At 41.4% G+C, this 22135-nt stretch overlaps 1 protein-coding gene across 5 annotated transcripts in view; it reads right to left on the bottom strand.

The window, feature by feature from the left end:
• Positions 1 to 22135, bottom strand: part of UBAP2 (ubiquitin associated protein 2) — a 139985-nt gene that overhangs the window by 79443 nt on the left and 38407 nt on the right. For 3 of the 5 annotated variants that reach the window (XM_086769829.1, XM_086769833.1, XM_086769828.1), the window contains exons 5-9: positions 21558 to 21711; positions 19692 to 19769; positions 7104 to 7158; positions 5812 to 5915; positions 817 to 876 (exon numbers count right to left, since the gene is read on the bottom strand). In XM_086769829.1, the coding sequence (XP_086625955.1) occupies positions 817 to 876; positions 5812 to 5915; positions 7104 to 7158; positions 19692 to 19769; positions 21558 to 21711 (451 nt within the window). The remainder of the gene's footprint in view (positions 1 to 816; positions 877 to 5811; positions 5916 to 7103; positions 7159 to 19691; positions 19770 to 21557; positions 21712 to 22135) is intronic. The other 2 variants (XM_086769832.1, XM_086769830.1) reach the window with 1 other exon arrangement.

Raw genomic sequence — 22135 nt, forward strand, 5'->3', positions numbered from 1 at the left:
ATTCATACAGAGCCTGAACAAAACACAACCACAACATCTGCTCCAAAATCCATAATCCTGCTTTTCAACATATGCAAACCCCAGACCCAAGCTATACCTCTGGAGGCTCCTTTCCAACCTGTTAACTCTCTCCTCAGAGCAGAACAACGCAAATCCCTTCCCTGATGGAGCAATTTTAATTTAAAACATACATAATTCATATAATGGCAGCAGAAGAGTCAATAAGCTTCCATTGTAGCTACAAAACTCATCTTCCTGTAACTTGTGGCAGAGCTTATTTGGCAAACTTTGGAGAACAGCATGCAGTCCACAGCATGTGGCAATACAAGACTACAGGAAACGATGCTACAGAGGCAAAAACCTGATACCTTCTACAGGAAACAGTAGGCACAGACATGCAAGAGCAATAAATGGACTGAAGGCCTTGCCCACCAGCACAAGCATAGGGAAGGTTAACCCAGCAACAATCAGAGCTTTCATTTAAACTACATAACCACAAGCAGAGAAAACACCAGCAGTAAAGTTCCTGCTACCACCACATTCAATCAAGTACAAAAGCAAAAGATCTACTGTTTTAATAATCTCCTTTTACTTAACCAGGAACCCTCTGAGAGACATTCATTCTGAAACAAGCCCCCTGAAGAAAGCACAAAATCCAGTTTGTACTAATGCCATCACTGCATTAGCGCATTCTTTTGTACACCTTTACAAAGCAGCATCTTGGGCAGCGGAGGGTCGAATGGCACTAATGTAGTGAGGCAAAAAGGCCTACCATGAAGATACACACATAGAGGGGAAGAGAGAGGGGGTTTATACCTTGGAATCCAAAATCATTTGGCAGGTCTTGAGCAAGGTAACATCCGCTCTGTGTTGGCTCTGTGGAGCAATACAGAGTTGCCTGAAGCATCTTGTGCTCACATTTTACCAAACAGCCCCTAACCAGGAGGTTTCTAAACGCTGCAAAATATCAAAGCACTTGAAAAAAATCTAATAATCATATTTGAGCACAGCAAAATTACTAGACCACCTTAATTTCTAGACTAATCCATACATTTTCACAGAAATTTTGGAAAGGAGGAAAAGCCCAATGAGCAGCAGTATTTAGAGAAACAGCTGGTTTTCCTTCCCTTTGCCTGACCAGCCCAGGATTCCTTCCTCTGATATTTCTTATTTAAAGAAATATATTCTAGCACTTGCCCTGCTTAAATTTATCTCTCATCACATAGAGCAAGACCTGCCTATGTAAAAGACAAACATTGTGTTGGTGTCAGAACTCTGATAACACAGCTCGAAGTCCACTAGAAAAAAAAAAAAACAAAAAAACCAAAACCGAGAAGAGCTCAGACAAATCAAGCACAATTCTTGAGTTTTCCCACCACCTCTGGGAGACTGAACCTGTCTGAAATAATACTTGGTATAATCTCCTGACATTTAATTTAAACATTTATCTGTTGCTCCTACTTAGCAACACATACTGTGCATTTATTCCTTTTAAATACTGAACACAGCCCTTCACCCTGTTACTAGTTTACCCAAGCTACTGAGTTCCTTATTGTTGTTTATTAACACTCTACCTTCCCAACTCAATCCTTCCAGCCTCAACTGCTCTTCTCTGCATCACATCCACCTTCCTCCTGCGGATAGGATTCTAAGTCTGATCTTGCCCCAAGTATATCAAGTTCCTTTTAGTCTAAAATCCACCTGGGCATTATTGCAACTCTATATATCCTCTTCCCAACCTTTACCCCCATGCCTTGCAAAGCATCACAATTTAAGAGTTCTCTTTTTTCCCACTGAAATTATGCTTTGTGTTTTCAAGGATCCTTGTCATACCAACTTCAACCTAGACAGCTATTTGTGACTCTTTCCTGTTTCCCTTTGTGGTAAGTCCAGCTTTAGAAAGTTATAAAGCAAATAACAAAAATACAGTATACATTTTAAGTCTTCACCTATTTTCCTATAGTTCCTCAGTTCCTGTCACATTACTTGATTTTTTTTTCCTTTCCTTCTAATTTCCAAGCTACACAATTCCCTTCTTGCTCTTTGACAGTTACACTGTAATTTATTTTCTCTTTCTTGTCATTCTTCAGTTTCAGACTCATTTAAGGTTGCTCATAAACAAGATAATAATGAACGAAGATTTTCTTCGTATGAAACTGAAAGTAGAGGTATCAGTAAATAACCAGAATACAGTAACACCGCCAACACAATTTATTTACAAGAACCGCTGCGATTTGTTGTTCAGGATCTCTCACTGTCTTGTATATCACAAGAAAGGTAAGAGACTGAACACTCAGCATACCGAAGAAAATATCAATCCCGCTCTTCAAGTTTACTCCCTTTCAGATGAGGACTGGTAATTTGGCTCTCTCCTACCTGTCCCTTCTCTTTGTCTTTCAGTTGTACATTACTTCTACAAAAATAAGGATGTAGGAAACCGATGCTGAATTATTTGGAATACAATTACACTTAAATGTTACAAACCATTACAGATTCGCCCTTCACTTTTTTTTTTTATTTCAGCCAACAATGCTATATTTTACCTCCATAGAACCAGCTACCTTTTCTAAAGAATTACATGATGGTGCACCTAGAAACGCCTTTCATTCAGGCTGCTGAGATTCCTCTGTCACTTGCAACAATTCAGGACAAGAGGGTCCAGATCACTTTCAGAACACATGTTGGGGACAACTACATTTTGGAAACAAATAGTGTATTTCTTTTTATTTGAAAATGTTGATCTTGGTCCTTTCCCAGCACTGGCTTAAAGAGCAAATACTTAGTAAATACTTAGCTCTCCATACAGAGTTTATATTTGCATGATGTCTTTAGAAAACATTTTGATAAATAAATTGGTTTTGTTTCTCCAGGTAGTTGCCCAGGTATCTCCTTTTTAGTGTAACTGCAGAAGAAAGACACTAGTTTTCCAAGTAGCTAGTATGAGTTAACTTTCTTTCCTTTCTTTTGGGATTAAAGAATAAATGAGACTGGATAATGAGGAATAAAAAGAGGTATTTCCATCCTGCTTTTCCTCTACGTATACTCTTATGTGACATCTTTCATTAGCCCAGTGCAGGCTTTATGGATTTCCATCCATATACATCACTGTCATTCACATCATCAATAACTCCACATCGGTAACTTACTTATTACTGGGACTGTTGATATGTAACTAACATAATAGCACTGCAAATTAAGGAAGAAAAAAAAAAAAGAAAATGAATATTTATAAGCCAAATCAACAGCTCAACATTGTACAACCTGCTTGCAGCCCCACACTTTGTCTGGCACTGCTTCTCCCTACCTCTGCCTTAATCTTCCTTCCCAGTACTCTAGCTTCTACTTTAAAACTACTATCTTAGCTGCAGTCTCCTCTAATAATCCTCAAGCCACTTTCCATCACAAGGTTGAAAGTGCTTCCCACTTGGGCAAAACGAAGTGTTTCAAACTTAAAGCCTACTCTTTTTAAAGAAATTTCTTTCTTTTGGGTCAGGGATTATTTCTGACTTTTCTACAACTTGTCTAAAGAAGAAACCCTGTAAAGTAAAACTCTCTACCTGTAGGCATAGACATTTTTGTTTTGTCAGTTATGGTGCCTTTTCCATCTGCACTAGAAGTAAAATAAGATTAGCAGCAAGATGGTACTTAGTACCCCAAAAAAACTTTCACACTTAAGTAGTTTACTTTAAATTTCCATCAGACAAATGATTTTGCAGAAAGTCCCCACACTGATACTCACTCACTCATTCATACCCCTAAGAACCATTAATCTGATGAGGCCAGGGGAAAACTCCAAGTGCTTTCTCTCACCTTCTCCATACCCCACCTCGCAACTTTCCATACGTGCCTCAAGTTGTGTTACTGAAGCTCAGTACAGTTCTCTGTGGCACGTGCAGAGCTTAACCAGCCAAACTGCACTTGGCGTCCAAACAGAAGTTCCCCACGTCAACTAGTACACTGTTTTTCCACCAGTTTGAATAGATTTCCTCAGCAACAAATCCCTTAAGTAAACACATTTTTTACAGTAATCTTTTTAGCCACACCAACCTACTCTTACTCCTAGGTAGAATTCTTCCGTTATTGAAGACTGGGGATATGCCTACAATGAATAGACGTTGCCATAGGGGAGGTTGTGACTCTCCCAGTGTTAGCAGGGAGGGTCACAAAACATTTAAGTTCACTTGGGAAGCGGAGCACAAGTCAAAGTTGTTCGTAAGCCACAGCCTTACAGTTGCATTCATTAATAACTAACCAGTGAATTTTCTACCTCTGGTTTAGTCTCCTCATGCCTTTCTTGCATGTCTTCTTTCTTTAGTCAGTTAACCTCATTGCTTCTGCAATACTTGTGACAATGTACCCTGCCCTCTGCTCCCATATAGCAAACAGCAGTATCAGTATTCTTAGGGGAATTTTCAAGTCATTAAGTGTCCTTCTAACTCATTATCTGACAAACTTATTTGAAAAACTAACATGAGTAAAAGGCGCACTTCTGTTTGCGCTGTAGCACCAAGTCACTTCAAAAGTAACTCCTTGGAAAGATGCCATATTTGGCAAAAGAGCTCCCTTTCAGTAACCATTAATATACTCAGGGCCACTCTCCCACACTGGACTAGAAGGCACTCAGAGTACCTAATAAGCCTTCCTAAACTCTGAGCCCGTTTTGTCTTCTGTGGTTAAGTGGAAAATGGCTTGTATGAAGTTTAGAAAGCTGCATCTCAAGTGGCTCACTGCAGAGCTCAGTGGAGCATATGCTGGCCTCAAGTATCAGTCTCTTCCTTCCACACTTGACACAGGAGTCAATGAAAAATCATCCAAGTAGACTCCAGCAATGAAGAGATCAGAAGAGTTACCCTTTGCTGGGGTTAAAAAAAAAAAATCTCTCCCATCACTAAGTGGTTCCCAAGTGTTAACAATAACATACATAAAGTTCTCTGTCCTCACACATTTCCCTTTTCTTCATCTCCTGTCACAGAATCTGGGAAGCAGCAAGGTATCCTGTTTACCCAAACACAGACAAGCAGGTCATAGTCTTTATTTCTGAATCACCACAAGACCACTATTAAGTGGTTCCTTTCCAAACTATGTCTGCCTCTTGCCTTTAAGCCAGAAGTGCATACTTCACCCTTGAAACTTTATACAGAAACACATAGCTGCCTCTGTCTTCAGACAGGCAGACTGCTCTTTTGGCTTCCATTGAAGTGCCTACTTGTGCTTCAGTTAATAATTCTTCTCTTCAGAAGTGGAAGATCTTGGAAGTCTCCTGCAGCCCAGAGACTCACATCCTTATATTCCAGCGTTGCACACGTGGGGCTTCCAAAGCCATCCCAGTGTCACTAAGTGGATTCATATTTGTAAACAGTTTTTCCTTCCTTTTTCTTCTAGTGAATACCTATGTGAAATAGATATTCACACTCTATTGCCCAGTGCCTGTGGACCAATCACTTTTAGTAGGACTTACACTCCTTAACTACATGAGCTGAGCTCTTAAGTACTACTTAAGATATCTAAAGTGTTCTTCACATACAAGGTTCGTCCAATAACTCTTGAACTTCCTTTGTCTCTCAAGGGACTGTTAGTACTAAACCAAAAAAATTGCAACTTGCCTTTCCTTCATTCTAACCAGAGAGTCACACAGGCTACATGTGCTCTGCACATTAGTAGAAGTTAAGCTATAAAAATGAACTAAAATCTGTGTTATGTGAGATGTATTCACATTTTCAGAAGTTAACTGAACACTAACAGAATGGTTATTTTAACCACAATTTGTTACAGGTCTTCATTCCAATCCTTCCACTTCTTGAAGCATCTTACCAGTTCCATCATCTGCATCATTCTGACCAGACTCCCAAATCTCTGATTTTGTCCCAAAGCCATCAGAGGCAGAAGACTCCGTATAGTCTGCAGGGTTAAATGTCCTAGAGTTTTAAAAGTTAAGAAATGGAAGAGAACACATGGGTCATTCAATGAACACAAGTGTCACCATTTTTAGTTGCTGTTGTATTAGATTTAACATCTCGATTTCCACATAATTTATCTTGATAGATTTTCATTTCAAAAGAATTTTTTCCTCTATGAGTAGACACAGACAAAAAAGGGAGAAAAGAGAAAAGAAGTACGAGGAGAAAAAAAGTGAGGAGATTGGGAAAAAAAATACTGTAGAGAAACTGAACCAAAACAACTCCTGAAAAAGCAGTTAACAGCATAACTATTCATTCCAGACATATAAAGCATTAGTTTATACGCACAACAATAAGCACCTCTGAGCTGACAGTTTCTCAGCAGGTGGCTGACTGATGAGAAACAAGTATCGTGTCCTTTCAGAGTACGAGACCTGTGCAGGGCAGGACTCAGAACATCAGTAAGATTATTTCAGAATGCACTCCTGAAACTAATGCCCAAACATACAGATGCAGCTAAAAGGTGAAAAAAAGATCATTGAAGAAAAATCACTTTTCAGTTTAGCATCTAGAAGTATGAACAAGAAGGAGAAACAGAATGAGCCTTTCGTTCATCATGGCATCACTGATACTACATGAAATGTCATTAAAGGCAAACATGAATGAAAGTAAGGGAGGCTACACCTATGAAGCAAGTTATTCCAACAAAACTGAGAACAAACTTTAGAGCTGCTTAGTAACTTCTTTTGATTCTGTTTTAGGGTCCATGTATGTCCAAACAGCTAAAGCACAAAACTTCAAAAATAGGAGGAAGTTAATAGTGGCTAGTCTCTTTAGTTTTATATAGAACTTGTACGTTCTACATTACACCAAAACAAATAAATTTTTACATTGACCTAGGACTATGGGCACCACACAGAACTTTCAGCCTCCTAGGCACTATGTGGCTGCTACTGATTGGTGCAAACAGTTTCTCCAAGTTTGAGATATTGAGTGAATTTACATAAGGTTTGTACAGGTGTGTCTAGTTAGAAATACTGGATTAAGACAAAAATAATCCAGTAATCCTCTAACAGATCTATCAATTTTTGCATCCATATTGGTTTATCAAAAAAACAGCAATACGTGCAGTGGCAATATTATTGTCAGTTAATATTGCCACTGAGTTTGATCCTTGCCAAAATTTGTGCTCTGCATGTTTCTTACCCCATGCCTTGGGCTGAAAACCTCCCCGCTCCTCTCCCTCTGCCACGTCCAAACCCTAGGAGAGAAAACACCATTTAACAGCAACAGCAGAGGAGCCACCCATCGCTAGTCTGTCACATTAGAAAATACTATGGTTGAAGAAGAAAATTACCATAGTTAAAGCTAGATATATTTATTTCCCAAATTTCCTCACAGGAGAATTTGTCTCCCTAACACATGTAAGTAAGCCACAGTTCATCTGAGACTACATGTTTCAGTAGGACTTGCAATTTGTTGCTCTCTTTTCTCTATCTAGTGAAGCAGCTCCAAATACCAAGAAAAGGACTTACCTAAAGACCCATCCCACGTGAGACTGCTATTACCAAATCATTAGATGTTGTTCAAAATTTCATCCCTACTTTTCTCACTCTTGCTTAAGATGCTCTAGAATCCCAGCCTCCTTGCATACCCTGATCTCTCAAGAAATTCCCTGTCACTCCTTGTCTGTGAGGAGAAAGTTTAAATACTCCAGTTGTTTCCTCCTCTGACTCACCTTACCTGTCCACCCCTACCCGCCCGTGCTTTAGCCAACCTGCAACCACACATTCCTTCTGTTTCTCCCTTAATCATAGTTACTGGCATGAAAATCACCCAATTCAATTTACTCAAACAACTTCCTTGTTATCACGGACACTAATATTCATTTCTCTTTTAACAACAACAAATATTTGTTGCCTCCAATTTTCACTACCCGTCTCAGTTTACAAGCTTCTTGATACAGTGAATGGCTTAAATCTTTGCATGTTGTATAGTGCCAACAAGGTATGAAGATTTTTGTATTACTTAACCATCTATAACGCACACATCTATGTAACTGTTAGAAACTATTTCTTACATGCAGTATATTTCTACAAAGATTTCTTTTTTTCCATTTTTAGGACCTCAGTATCTGAGGCTTTTCCAGTTTGTTGGTTTTTCCACAGAAGAATATTAATACTGTTTTGTATTATAAGAACAGGAGGAGGTCAAGAGCTGCAGACGGAGAACAAAGCAACTCTTATTTTAACAGCAAAATGATGTGATAACTTTAAGTCACCAAGCTACTACACCTTTACTAGAGCAAAAAATTTGGAATTCCAAGTCACCAATACACTGCTTGTCCAAACGTCAGAATTACCTACAAAAGGCTGTTCAAATTTCTATCCAAACTATCCCTTATTTTCAGGGGACCATTTAAGAGTAAGAGCAGTGCCTCTAGGACACGGTAAAACCAGCTTAGGAAGTTTGTATTTTAATGACTTTCCTTTCCCTCCCCTCACCACTCATGCTTACCTCTGCCCTAGTTCACTGTCCAAGTTTTAAAAGACATTTCTGAACCTCTAAAATATCTACTAACTACATTTCCGAGGACTTCTTAGAAGTATTAAAATAGCAGGATAGCTTCATCCACATTTTGATGAATGAGCTGTACCCATACCCTATTCCAGATGACAACGGCTAGCACAACAGGCCCTGCTAAAGAGTTTCTCTCTGTCTCTCCTATCAGCCCCCTTGAGGTACTGAAAGGCCACTATCAGGTCTCCCCAGAGCCTTCTCTTCCCCAGGCTGAACAGCCCCAACTCTCTCAGCCTGTCCTCACAGCAGAGGTTCTCAAGCCCTCTGAATATCTTCGTGGCCTCCTCTAGACCCTCTCCAACTGGCCCATGTCCTTCTTATGTTGAACGCCCCAGAACTGGACACAGTACTGCAGGTGGGGTCTCACCAGAGTGGAGTAGAGGGGCAGAATCCACTCCCTCGACCTGCTGGCCACACTTATTTAGATAAAGCCCACCATGCAGATGGCCTTCTGGGCCGCAAGTGCCCATTGCCGGCTCACATCCAGCTTTTCATCCACTAGCACCCTCAAGTCCTTCTCGGCAGAGTTGCTCGCATTGCCTTCATTCCGCAGCCTGTATTGACAGCAGAGGTTGCCACGACCCATGTTCAGGACCTTGCACTTGGCATGCTTAAACTTGAGATTTCCATGGGCCCACCACTGCAGCCTGACAAGGTCCCTCTGGATGGCATCCCTCCCCTCCAGCGCATCAACCTCACCACACAGCTTGATGTCATCGGCAAACATGCTGAGGGTGCCCTCTATCCCACTGTCCCTGTTGCTGACAAAGACGTTAAAAAAGGCCAGGCCCACACCTGACGAACGTGACTCCACTTGGACATCGAGCTGTTGACACAACTCTCTGAGTACAGCCATTCAGCCAATTCTCTATCTACTCTGCAGCCAGCAAGTCGGCTTTGTCAGGGGCCCAGCTCAAGTGTCTCTAAACCAATGCACGCAGCATGGGGAATAAACAGGAAGAGCTGGAGATGCCTGCACATGAGCAGGCTACCACCCATCAGAGACAAGATGGAACAACTCGTACGACTGGAGGGGTATAGGCTTTTTAGAAAGGAGAGGAAGGGGAGACGAGGAGGGGGTGTCGCTCTCTACATCAGCAACCAGCTGGAGTGCGTGGAGCTCTGCCTGGGGATGATGGAGGAGCTGACAGAGAGCTTACGGGTCAAGATTAGAGGACGGGGACAGACCGGGGACGTTGCGGTGGGGGTCTGTTACAGGCCGCCTGGCCAGGAGGACAGAGCAAACGAGGCACTCTATAGCCAGATAGGAGCAGCCTCACGGTCACAGGCTCTAGTTCTCATGGGGGACTTCAACCACCCTGACATCTGTTGGAGGGGCAACACGGCAGGACACATGCAGTCTAGGAGGTTCCTGGAATGTGTGGACGACAACTTCCTCCTGCAGGCGATAGAGGAGCTGACAGGGAGGGGTGCCATGCTCGACCTTGTGCTCACCAACAGGGAGGGGCTGGTGGTGGATGTGAAACTGAAGGACAGCCTTGGCTGCTGCCACCACGACATTGTGGAGTTCAAGATCCACAGGGCAGCAAGGAAACTACATGGCAAGCTCTCTGCCCTAGACTTCAAGAAGGCGGCCTTCGGCCTCTTCAGGGACCTGATGGGCCAAGTGCCATGGGAGGCGGCCCTGGAGGGAAGAGGGGCCCAGGAAAGTTGGTCCACATCCAAGGAGCACCTCCTCCAAGCCCAGCAGAGGTGCATCCTGACGAAGAACAAGTCAGGCGAAAAAGCCAGGAGGCCCGCATGGATGAGCAAGGAGCTCCTGGACCAACTGAAAGTGAAGAAGGAAGCCTATAGAAGGTAGAAGCAGAGCCAGGTAGCCTGGGAGGACTACAACGAGGATATGCGAGTAGCCAGCGATCGGGTGAGGAAGGCTGAAGCCCTGACAGAAGTTAATCTGGCCAGGGATATAAAAAAAAAAAAAAAAATCAAGAAGAGCTTGTATAGGTATGTAGGGGACAAAAGAAAGTCCAAGGAAAATGTAGGCCCTCTCTGGAAGGAAACCGGTGTCCTGTTTACCCGGGACATGGAGAAGGCTGAGTGCTCAATGACTTTTTTGCCTCCGTCTTCACCGATAAGGGCTCTTGTCCCACCACCCAAGCTGTAGAAGGCACAAGCAAAGACTGTGAGGATGAAGAACTGCCCACTGTACTCAAAGAGCAGGTTCAGGAACATCTGAGGAACGTAAAGGTGCACAAGTCCATGGGACCCGATGAGATCCATCCGCGGGTCCTGAGGGAACTGGCGGATGAAGTTGCCAAGCCACTGGCCATCATATTTGAGAAGTCATGGCGGTCTGGTGACGTCCCTGATGACTGGAAGAGAGGGAACATAACCCCAATTTTTAAAAAGGGGAACAAGGAAGACCCGGGCAACTCCAAGCCGGTCAGCCTCCCCTCTGTGCCTGGCAAGGTCATGGAGCAGATTGTTCTGGAAACCATGCTAAGGCACATGAAGAGCAAGGAGGTGGTTGGTGACAGCCAACATGGCTTCACCAAGGGCAGATCGTGCCTGACCAATTTGGTGGCCTTCTATGACGGGGTGACAGCATCGGTGGACAAGGGACGAGGAATGGATATCATCTACCTGGACTTGTGCAAAGCTTTTGACACTGTCCAGCACAACATCCTTCTCTGTAAACTAGGGAGACATGGGTTTGATGGACAGACGACTCGGTGAATAAGGAGTTGGCTGGATGGCCGCACTCAGAGAGTGCGGTGGACATCAACGGCTCGATGTCCATGTGGAGACCAGTCATGAGTGGCGTCCCTCAGGGGTCCCTGTTGGGCCCGACCCTGTTCAGCATCTTTGTCGGCGACATGGACAGTGGGATAGAGTGCACCCTCAGCAAGTTCACCAACAAAACCAAGCTGTGTGGTGCTGTTGACACGCTGGAAGGGAGGGATGCCATCCAGAGGGACCTTGACAGGCTCGAGAGGTGGGCCCATACCATCCTCATGAAGTTCAACCAGGCCAAGTGCAAGGTCCTGCACCTGGGTCATGGCAATCCCAGGCACAAATACTGACTGGGTAGAGAATGGATGGAGAGCAGCCCTGAGGAGAAGGACTTGGGAGTGCTGGTGAACGAGAAGCTCAACATGAGCCAGCAATGCGCCCTTGCGGCCCAGAAGGCCAACCACATCCTGGGCTGCATCAAGAGGAACGTGGCCAGAGGCTGAGGGAGGTGATTCTCCCCCTCTACTCTGCCCTGGTGAGACACCACCTGGAGTCCTGTGTCCAGTTCTGGAGCCCCCAACATAAGAAGGATGTGGACCAGTTGGAGAAGGTCCAGACGAGGGCCACAAAGATGGTAAGAGGGCTGGAGCTCCTTTCCTATGAGGACAGGCTGAGAGTTGGGGCTGTTCAGCCTGGAGAAGAGGAGGCTCCGGGGAGGCCTTATAGCGGTCTTCCAGTACCTCAAGGGGGCCTACAAGAAAGATGGGGAGAGGCTGTTCAGTAGGGCCTGTTGCAATAGGACGAGGGGTAATGGTTTTAAAATAGAGAGAGGTAGATTCAGATTGGACATTAGGAAAAAATTTTTTACAATGAGGGTGGTAGAGCACTGGCACAGGTTGCCCAGAGAGGTGGTGGAAGCCCCATCCCTGGAAACGTTCAAGGCCAGGCTGGTGAGGCTCTGAGCAACCTGATCTAATCGGGGATGTCCCTTGCAGGGAGGTTGGACTAGATGACCTTTGAAGGTCCCTTCCAACTCTAACCTTTCTATGATTCTATGATTCTGACTGAGTGGTCTATGTGTCAAATCCACACCTCTCCGGTTTAGACAAGGATGTCATGTGGGACAGCGTCAAATGCTTTCCACAAGCCCAGGCAGATGACATCGGTTGCTCATCCCTTATCTGCCAATGCTGTGAGGCTGTCATAGAAGGTCATCAAATTGGTCAGGCACAATTTGCCCTTACTGAAGTCATGCTGGCTGTCACCAGTCACCTCCTTGCTTTCCACGTGCCTTAGCATGGTTTCCAGAATGATCTTTATTTCCCCTTATAAAAATGGGAATTAGTTTCCCCTGTTCCAGTCATCATCCTCTTTTCTAGTTGCATCATCAAATGAAAAAAAACATTCTAATGAAGACAAAAGGGAAGCACTTAACCAGTGAGGGTGCAGAAAGCACTAAATTCAAACTATAAAAGACACTCACAAAGTACTAATGCAAAATATGGGACAGTGAGTACTCACCACTGAAAGACCACCCTAACTTCAACACAGAATCTCATACATCATGGTCATTAATGTAAGATGTCAGTGAGAAGGACTGATACTCTCTTTGACACAACCAGATCACTATTTTATTCTTAAATTTTCACACTAAGGAAGTTAATTCTCTCAGCTGCCAAAATTAAAATATGGCCTTAGAAGACCAGGCCTTCTCATTGTTTTAACATAGAGAAGTTAGTCGTGATGCAGCTATGTATTTGCAAACTTACAGTGCTTTTTAACAGTGACTAAATGGTCAGTGATCAAATGAGGTTTCACACTGCATTTCAGAGCAGGGACCCAAATTCGAAGCATGCAATTCCACAGTAACTTAAAGCTATTAAAATATAAACTATTATGACGGAAGTCTTCCTCACCAGTGATCACAAGCTCTGCTCTCTTTCCTGCACTGGGAGGTTTGCACTTAGCAGTGAGTGCATACAAAACTATCATCAGAAAACAAAATTATTAGTTCACTGTTGAGCTCTCCAAACCAGTTCCCTGCTTCTTAAATACCAGAAAACTAGTCACCTTTACACCCGGAAAAGCCACCAAAAAACATGTGTTGTCCCCAGCTATCATGCTACCTGCCCACTTTTTTCTTTACTGGCTTGATTAGTTTTAAACTTAGATCAAACTTCTGATACAGTTCAAATGCATCAGGAGGGAGACAGGCCCTATTCCTCCCAGCACTAATGCCAGTTTATGCTTGTCATGTAAAAACCATAGCTTTAACACTACCCTAAAAAGATGTGTATATATGGTTTAGATTGCAACAGTCAAAGTGTACAAAATATTTTTTTTTCCCTGTGGTAATTCACAATCAGCAATTCTTCTATCAATATTTTTACCTGTCCCCAAAAAGAGAACAAGTGGCTTGGTAGCAGGTCATTAAATCTTCTAGTCAGTCTAAAGGAAGACGTTTTCTTAGAGTCAATCAGGACATTGAGCACAATAGCAAATGACAGATATCAGTTAAAGAACAAAATTACTGCCCTACCTCATATAAACCATTATAACATTTCTTGACATTCCTTTTAAACTTGGATATACAAACAACAGATTCAAGTATCCAGGCACCTTTGCTTACTCATTCCTGTTCCAGGAAACCAGGACTGGGGAGTTAAGTTTAAAGCTGATTTTGGTCAACATTCTTGCTACTATCCCTATCCAACAGCATTTTCAACAATGAACTATTTAAAACATGATTTTGTTTCCTCTAACATTGTAATTCTGTTCAAGTGTGTATTGTTAGGCTTTTTTTCCTGCTCTCCAGCCCATCTCCCTCAGTTGACTAGGTTCACATTGATATCCATGAATGAAATTTTTATGAAATTTACATGAATAACTTTTTATTAAATTTTCAATTAGGCAAGGATAATGAATATTTTGTGAAACAGAAATTGACTTAAGCAAGCCAAGTTCCTCAGTCTAAACAACGCATACTCTGCTAAACACTATATCCTTGAAAAGAAACTGAGAGACTGATAGAAAAGAAACATCTTTCCCCAGAAGGCACCAAAAGCTGGCTGATTGTCAAAGAAGCATGAAGTAAGCAAGGATCTGCATGGGCAAGAGAGAACCAAGATAAGAAAGAGCAACATGGCAGACATGGCCCTGAAAAAGCAGAATGATGCTGTAAAATCTGCCAGAACAAAGAAACACCAAGACAGGCTCAAGGAGAGCAGACCTGCTGAAGAAGCCCAAACAGATAAGAAGGGACCCGGAGCCTGAAAACATTTATTAAACCAACCTTGCACGTGCATAACATTGAGAAAGGTTGTGACAGGTCAACAAAATTCCACTAATTAGCATCCTCAAAGTGAACTCTCTCATTATAACATGAAAACCACATCCCTAGTGCTAAAATCACCCCCTCCTCAGGTAAAGACCCCTACTCACTGAGCATGCAGAGTAAATTTAAGGAGTACTGTATCTTTAAACTAACATAGGAAAAGAACTAACCAACTGCAGTTAAGTGGGTGTGACCAAAAGGTGGAACTGTTATTCTGAATTGTATAAATACGTAAGGCAATTGTAAGCAGGTGTGCTAGCTTTGTGGATTTACCACCTAGCACCCATCTCCGTGCAGAAATGAAATAAACAAATACCTCTGCTCTGTGTGTAAGACTGGTGCACTGCACATCGGGTAAACGAACCCAGATTTGGGAAAACATTAACCATCACTTAATCAATTTACATTTTTCTTCTCTGAAATGAATTTTAGAGAAGTCAACACTTACACCCAGGCAGGTGGTGTGATTTTCCGTTTGCACTAAAACCCATTGGGAGTTCAAAACACTCACAGTCACACAATCACGTCTTCACTCTTGTACCATCCAAGTATGGAGAAAAACATTTATCTCATTCACAACATTTCTTCTCCCAAAACAAAACACACACTATATGGGAGCATAAGAAAAGTGTGTAGTATCACACTTCGAGTGGGCTATTAACTTAATAGCCTATTCTGTAGAAAATCCAATTAGCTGAGCTTGCAGACCTAAATCCTTCCACTGCAACACAGGCACTTTATTTCAAAACTCAGATTTTCACACTGACAGGTTTAAATTAGATGAAAACACTTTAAGCTTAAGAAGGAGGCCTAAGAACAGCTGAAAGAAAATGGAAATACAGACTGGAAGGGCAGGCAACACCCTAAGTTTGTTCTTATCTCTGACCACACAGTAACTGAATAGCTCAGGTCTCTGCTCTGGAAATGCAGAGCCAGCCATCCTCCCAGCAGACACTAACGTGATGGAGGCCTAAGCCTTATGAAGAGATAAGGAGGCTAAGTATAGAAAGTTTGTATTCTAGATATTCCGTACTACCAAAACAAACACTGAAGTTATATTTACTAATTCAGATCACTTATGTCTTACTAGTCACCATAAAGCTAGAAGCATTGGATCAGTTTTATATACTGGATGTACTCCAATAATCATTTTTAGAATCACACGCAGAAAAACTTTAAACTCTAAAGTTATGTTTAAAGTAAAATACATAACTTATGTTAAAGCTAAGTTCCAGTTAATCTCAAAAAAAAAAAAACCAAACAAACAAAAAACCCACAAAAAAAAAACCCCAACATGACACACACAGCTTCTTTACCAATGCAGAACCAACTACAGCAAAACTAAACGGACTTCAGATTGTGACCTCCAGAAGGCCTGCTCCACATTCATGTTTTAGAAAAACCAACATCCTTTCTAGTTCTGGCAAAGGAAATTCAAAATATATCATGTGCCAACTGTGCTAAGCTTTTAAAACAAGAAAACGTTTAGGCATGTAATTCTGGTTACAGAAGGTCAATTTTTTTCAAGGATAGCATAGTTCTATCTAAAAAATATTTAAAACAAGAGATCAAAAATACAAGCTGGACTATAATCAGATATTTACAAAAAGGGTAAGCTGCTTTTCTTTCTTACACAGCCAGCAGGAAAAAAACCCCAGATTTTGAAAGCCTCCTTGTCACGCTGTTTGTCCAAAATGAACCCATGATGTTTTGCTAGAAAAAAAAAATTCCCTATCAGCATCCACATTTATGGCATGCTTATGCTGCTCTGGAAGAATGAAGAGAAAGAGAATGGAGGAACAGAAGTAAAAGCAATAAATTCATTTTTACTTTGCCAGTTAGGATAATTGCAACATCTGAATCTGTAACAATTTCTATGTTCAATCAAGTCCAAAAGTCCATCTACCTGCTATCCCATTACCAGCTATGGTCAATTAGCTTTCTGGGGAAGAGTACAAGAAGTGAAACTGCAATGCAGTTTCTCTGGACACTCTACTGCTCTTCACCTATTTGTGGCTCAGACTTCCTCAGCCAAAGATAATAACCCTCAGTGTTTTTCCCTTGTCTTGTTGTGGTTCTTTTTTAGGATTAAATTGTCAAGTCTCCCTGTGTGCAAATTCTCAGAACGCACAACACCTCACTGAAAGGAATTCCTCAGGTTAACTTTACATATGAAGAACCACCTCCATAAGTTCATTTTGAACCTGTAACCTAACAATTGCATTTTCATTTAACATTCCCTCACTTATATACTTGCTTGGAGTGATCAATTGATATCCCACACTACCTTCTCTGCAAAAATGTATAGATCTGTACCACACACCCACACTCAGCCTTCTCTTTTGCAAGTGGAGAAGTCCTAGTCTGCCTGTTCCTCAGACTTCAAAAATGCAGTCTTCCCAGTACCTTCAAAAGTCTTTTCCAGCTCCTCCACATACTTTTCAATATGTAGTGGAAGACAGTGGGAGAAACAGACCTGTACTTAAAATTTAAGATCTCTGATCAGTACAAAAAAAGTAGCATTAAAAAAAAATTGTGCCTCTCAATTTGTATGTAACTCTGCAACTGATTAAAACACAGATGAGGAAACGTTTCCACAGATGACAATTTGAAAAACACAACCATCTTCCTCCATATTTCCTCCAGGAGATTCCATTCCAGACAGTTACAAATCCTTGCAATACTAACACACAAATAAAATCACTTTGATGCAACTACTAGCCATCACTATTATAGTATTTTTTACATCTAAATTAAGCTCATTCAAGAAATTCAGTTCTGAAAAAAAAAAAAAAAGACTGATGGGAAGGCCAACTTATAAAAAGAAATTCCTTGACTTCTTTCCAAGATAAAGTTCACACTCTCAGCTCAGCCAGCAAAGACGAAGGGCAGAGCAATTCCAGCTGGGATGTGTCCTGAAACACATCCTGTGATGCATTTTTGCTTTCTGTTAATCAGTCAATAACACATATCTACTTCCATTCCCTGACTTCCTCCATACCAGCAACCAGTGGTGTTTGTACACTGAATACCTATACCCTATAAAGTTGCAAGGAATGTCACACAGTCATTAACAGAAGATCTACTGCACAAGGAAGCTAGTGCCTACAGCACCAAGGCTGAAATGCTCAGTATCAGGGTTTTTCCCTCCTCGGTAAACAGCACATTATCACCCCAGTGTCAATCCCATTTCTGCTATTTTCAGTGCATATCATTTCTTAAAATTAGGCTGTTCTACAGCGAAGCAGTAATACGATGGCCCAGCAAATCTTCCCCTAGAGCGCCGTCAGTAAGATAACTCCAGCCTGAGAAGGTAGCTTAAAATAGAGGGAGTGCGTTGCTCAGACATTAGCTGACCCATAATTTTGCATCCAATGCACTGTGAGTCCTACACACAGACACTCTGCATAAAACATTTCTAAAAAAAGGGTTCTGTGGTGATTACCAGCAATTTATTTACTCTCTACTGAAGTACTTTACCCTACATTTGACTATTCTGTGTAACAGAAAAGAAAGACTACTAAACGAAATGGCACAAAGCTTTTTTTCATTATTTCTACTAATATTGAAAGAAGGAAGTCTATGCATCCCTGAATACAGAGAAGTGAATGACACAGCTTTATACAACTCCCTGCAGATTTCAAGGGCTTGCGTTATAAAATTAAATTAGGTATTTCCTGCCACAGAATACACACACTTATAATATAATGATCCTGAAGTCGTTCAACAGGTTTATCACAGACAGCTGAGAACACTTCATTAAGATACTTTGCTCACATGAATGTAGTGTCTAACACATTTGGTAGAAAGATACAGTGATACTATGCATGCTAAGCCAGTGAACAGAAATTGGTTGAAGTTGTTCCTATTTCTTCAGTCAGATACGTCCGTTTGATCTGATGATTAAGTGATTGAGACATATGATATTCATCTAGAGAGCTATGGTCCTGACAACAAAAGCAGTGTATTGTTCATAAGGCTACAAAGCAGAAAAATAGACTGCATTAACCTCTAAGTTTCACCCAACAATTTATTTTAAATCCTACCTTTATAATTTGAGCAGAAAGGATTATTTTATAAAACAAGTACTGGAAGACTTACATTCCATCTATTAACAGTATTGATATACCAAAAACTGTAGCTGTGAACTACACCACATCCTCCCCTGCAAAGTTACCTGTCTGCACACACCATTTGGTATTTGCAGATTCACAGGCACAAGCAAGTCATCCTTGCAAACCTCTGGAAGCTGCATGTCTTTGCATCTTTCCACTCCTTCAAGATGCAGATCTGGAGACAACAAACTTGGATGTGCCTGTCTTTGAATGCTTCGCTACTGGATATTCCAAAGAGAAGAGAGTTCTTTGAAAGTAGAATTTTTCTTGAGACAGACCTTACCTATTAAGTACAATAGCTCTCCTATGTGCTTTATCAATTTAACTCATTTAATACCCACTTTCCCACACAATTTAGGCTGTACCTAGGTTGCTCATTTTCATTCCTCTTCCTCTAAGAAAAAATAAGCCTCTTTCCAGTCCAACCTGTGAAAATCCAAACCAACTAAACATCCCTTGATACCATATCAAATCCATTATCAACATCTTTCCTATTTCTTATACAGGATAGGACTGGAGCTGTACCTAAGACTCTGTAGCATTCCTTTGCCACAGTTCTCATCAATTCCTTCTCTTGCCAAAATGCCTTTAAGGTGGCGTGTACTTTCTCTGACTGCATACTGAAAACAGAAGGCAAGCCTGACAAGCGGATCTACCCCAAAGAAACAGCACAAGTATACACCAAATCCCTCCCTGAGAGTCTTGCAGCTGGAATCTTGTACTCTCCTGCTGCCAAGGTACATCCTGAGGAGCACAGTGCACTCCCACTTACAGAAGGCTGGCAAGAGTTGATCTGGGAAAACAGCTCCCCATAGCCATAGCACACCAGCCTGCTACACAGGAAATTATCACAAAGGTGATCTGTGTCAATTCTTTTAAGTTTTTCTGAGACCAAGACAAAACAAGGGGTAAGGGAGGGGCATGTACCTAAATTAAAGGTGGCTGAAGTGCTTATGGAATCAAAAGATAGCCAACAAATGCTTACGAAGAAGCGTTTAAAGAAATAAATATGATAGTTCCATCTCAGGACATGAAATCAGTGCCAGTCCCACACCAATGCCACCATCTCACCTCTCCCACGGCCACGCTTCCCACGGTCTGAAGGCCTGTCTCCTTGATTGTTGTCCACTCCATTCTCTTCAGCTCTAACTGTAGAGAGAGGACAACTTAAGGGAAGTTTTAGAGACTCACACATGAGACAATATATTCGTCTACTTAACCTGAACCTCCAAAGAAAAGGTAAGATTTTAAAGTCAATAGATCTCAGTCAGCTCTCTTTGGGGGCCTAGCTACAAGGAAGTTACGTTTACTCTGCATTGGACAATTACGAACCAAAATATCTAATAAGTGGGAAATGTCCCTCAGCAGATATACTTCTGGTTTTGGGAAAAAAAAAAAATAAACAGCGACAACAACAAAAAAAAGTAGTGCAGTGTTCAGTAGCCTACACGATTAAAATTAATTATGGCCTCACCTCTTTAATGAGGTAGGAAATACAGCTGCCTCATACTACGCTTCCTTGACAATACGCTGGGTGAAAACAGTGAAAGAATGAGCGATAACCAAGAACACCAGCTCTTCTCCTGTCTGCCCATACCATGTTCCTGTAGAACCAGGGAAACTTAAAAGAACTCTCCCTTGTATTTACATCAGAAGAATGACGACTGGGTGAAGGTGAGGCATTAGGAAAGCACTGCAACTTCACTATATTATGGAAAACTCCTGAGGAGGTACTCTGAAAGATGGCTGGCTCCTTGAAGGGAGAAAAAAATAACAACAAAACTGGCCACTTAAAACACGCTGAGATTTTGTACTACACAGCTTCTCCTAATGGCAGCCACAAAATCATTAACGCTTGGACATAAAGCTAGGAAGAGAACAACAAGATTTGTTAACCATCTGAAAAATCTTTAATTCCAGTCTACAAAAAGAGATGAGCAGCATCCGGCTCTGGTAAAAATTTTGCCACTCACTTTCCTTTTGATGGATCAAATTTCCATTTTTTCTAAGCATAGGTGCAAGTTTTATTAATATTTTTTTCTATCTTGATGTTGCTTTGTTCTACAAAGGTTCACTATGTCTTCATGGGCACAATATTTGAATATATTCCAATAATGAATTAGAAGAGTTGGCTAATATTGTAAGTATTTTTCTTGCTTTTAAGTGAAAAGCTAAACATTGTTTTAATTCTGGTTTCTCTGCTCATCTGTCAGTGTTGTGTACTGCCCTTACAGGCAATATATACAGCTTTGATACTGTAGATAAAACTTGAAAAGAAAAAAAAAAAAACGATGTGCATTCAATGGTAATCTACTGTGATTCTACCTAACCTGGAAACAGTTGTTTACTTTTGTACAATGTATTACTGCATCTGTATAAACTGTAGCAAAGTTTTTAAATGTTTTAACTCACAAAGAATTTTCTCTGTTGTAGAAACTCACCTTTGGTTGACTTATGTGAGTAATATATGCTAGAGATTAATAATGATCCCAGTCATTTCATTCCCCTTATGAGAAGATGAGAACATCTTCAGGTTCTCCCACTCATAAAAGGAGATGGAGTCAAAGCTGGATAATTTTTTCATTAAAAGAAACAAAAAAGTGTATCAGCTGTGCATCGACATACTTGCTCTCAAGCAGTCTTACAAAGAGTTAATTCTAAAACTTACATAAAGAATAGCAATTTGGACAAGATCAACTAATCAAAAAAGGATAGACATTTAAATTAAATTGAGTGTCCCTGAGCAAGCACAGACCATCCCAAAACCAAATCACATAGACATATCAAGTATACTTGTGACACAAACAAGTCAGGATCCCTTCAGCACTGAGCTGTAGCTCAGACAGACTTTACTCCATTAAGCGTTTGCTCTTAACTCAGCCATTTTCAGCTGCAAGGAAAGTGTCAGAATCTTTAAAATTGAACCCCTATACGTACACTCTCGGCCACGGCTGCCTCCTCTTCCCCGTCTGTTTGAACTTCCCCGTCCACGACTCACTTCTCTGTCCCCTCGTTTTTCTCTGTTCTCTTTGTTTTCTGAACTTTCCTTTCCAAGGCTTTTCTTCTTCCCCCCTACAGTCTCCCAAGAAGTCTGTTTGGATTTAATAGAATTAGATACAAAAGTCAAAAAGGAAGAGACAGCTGTCAATGAATATTTGCACCTCACATCCCTCCATCTTGGGGGGGGAGGGGGGGGCGCAGGGGCAGACACACGACACCTAACCACATTTGCATAACATCTCTTCCGTAATATCTTACAAATTACACTGGTACAAAGGGAAACTCAGGCTATGTTTTTGGGAAGAGATGAGAAAGAAACAAGTTCTAGAAGTTGGATTGTTTTATGGAATGTGAGAAGTCCAAATATTTCTGGCCATAAAGGACTTTTACTAGTTCAAGGAAGCCTAGACACAACCACAACACAGAAAATCTGCAAAATAAGCAACAGTTTTCCTCTCAACTACCTTCATAAATCTAGAAATGGAGCATCCAGAGCTCTTTTTCTCCCAAGGAAA

Source organism: Chlamydotis macqueenii, chromosome Z (genome assembly GCF_036417535.1).
Source record: "Chlamydotis macqueenii isolate bChlMac1 chromosome Z, bChlMac1.mat, whole genome shotgun sequence".
In the NCBI taxonomy this organism is placed as follows: Eukaryota; Metazoa; Chordata; class Aves; order Otidiformes; family Otididae; genus Chlamydotis; species Chlamydotis macqueenii.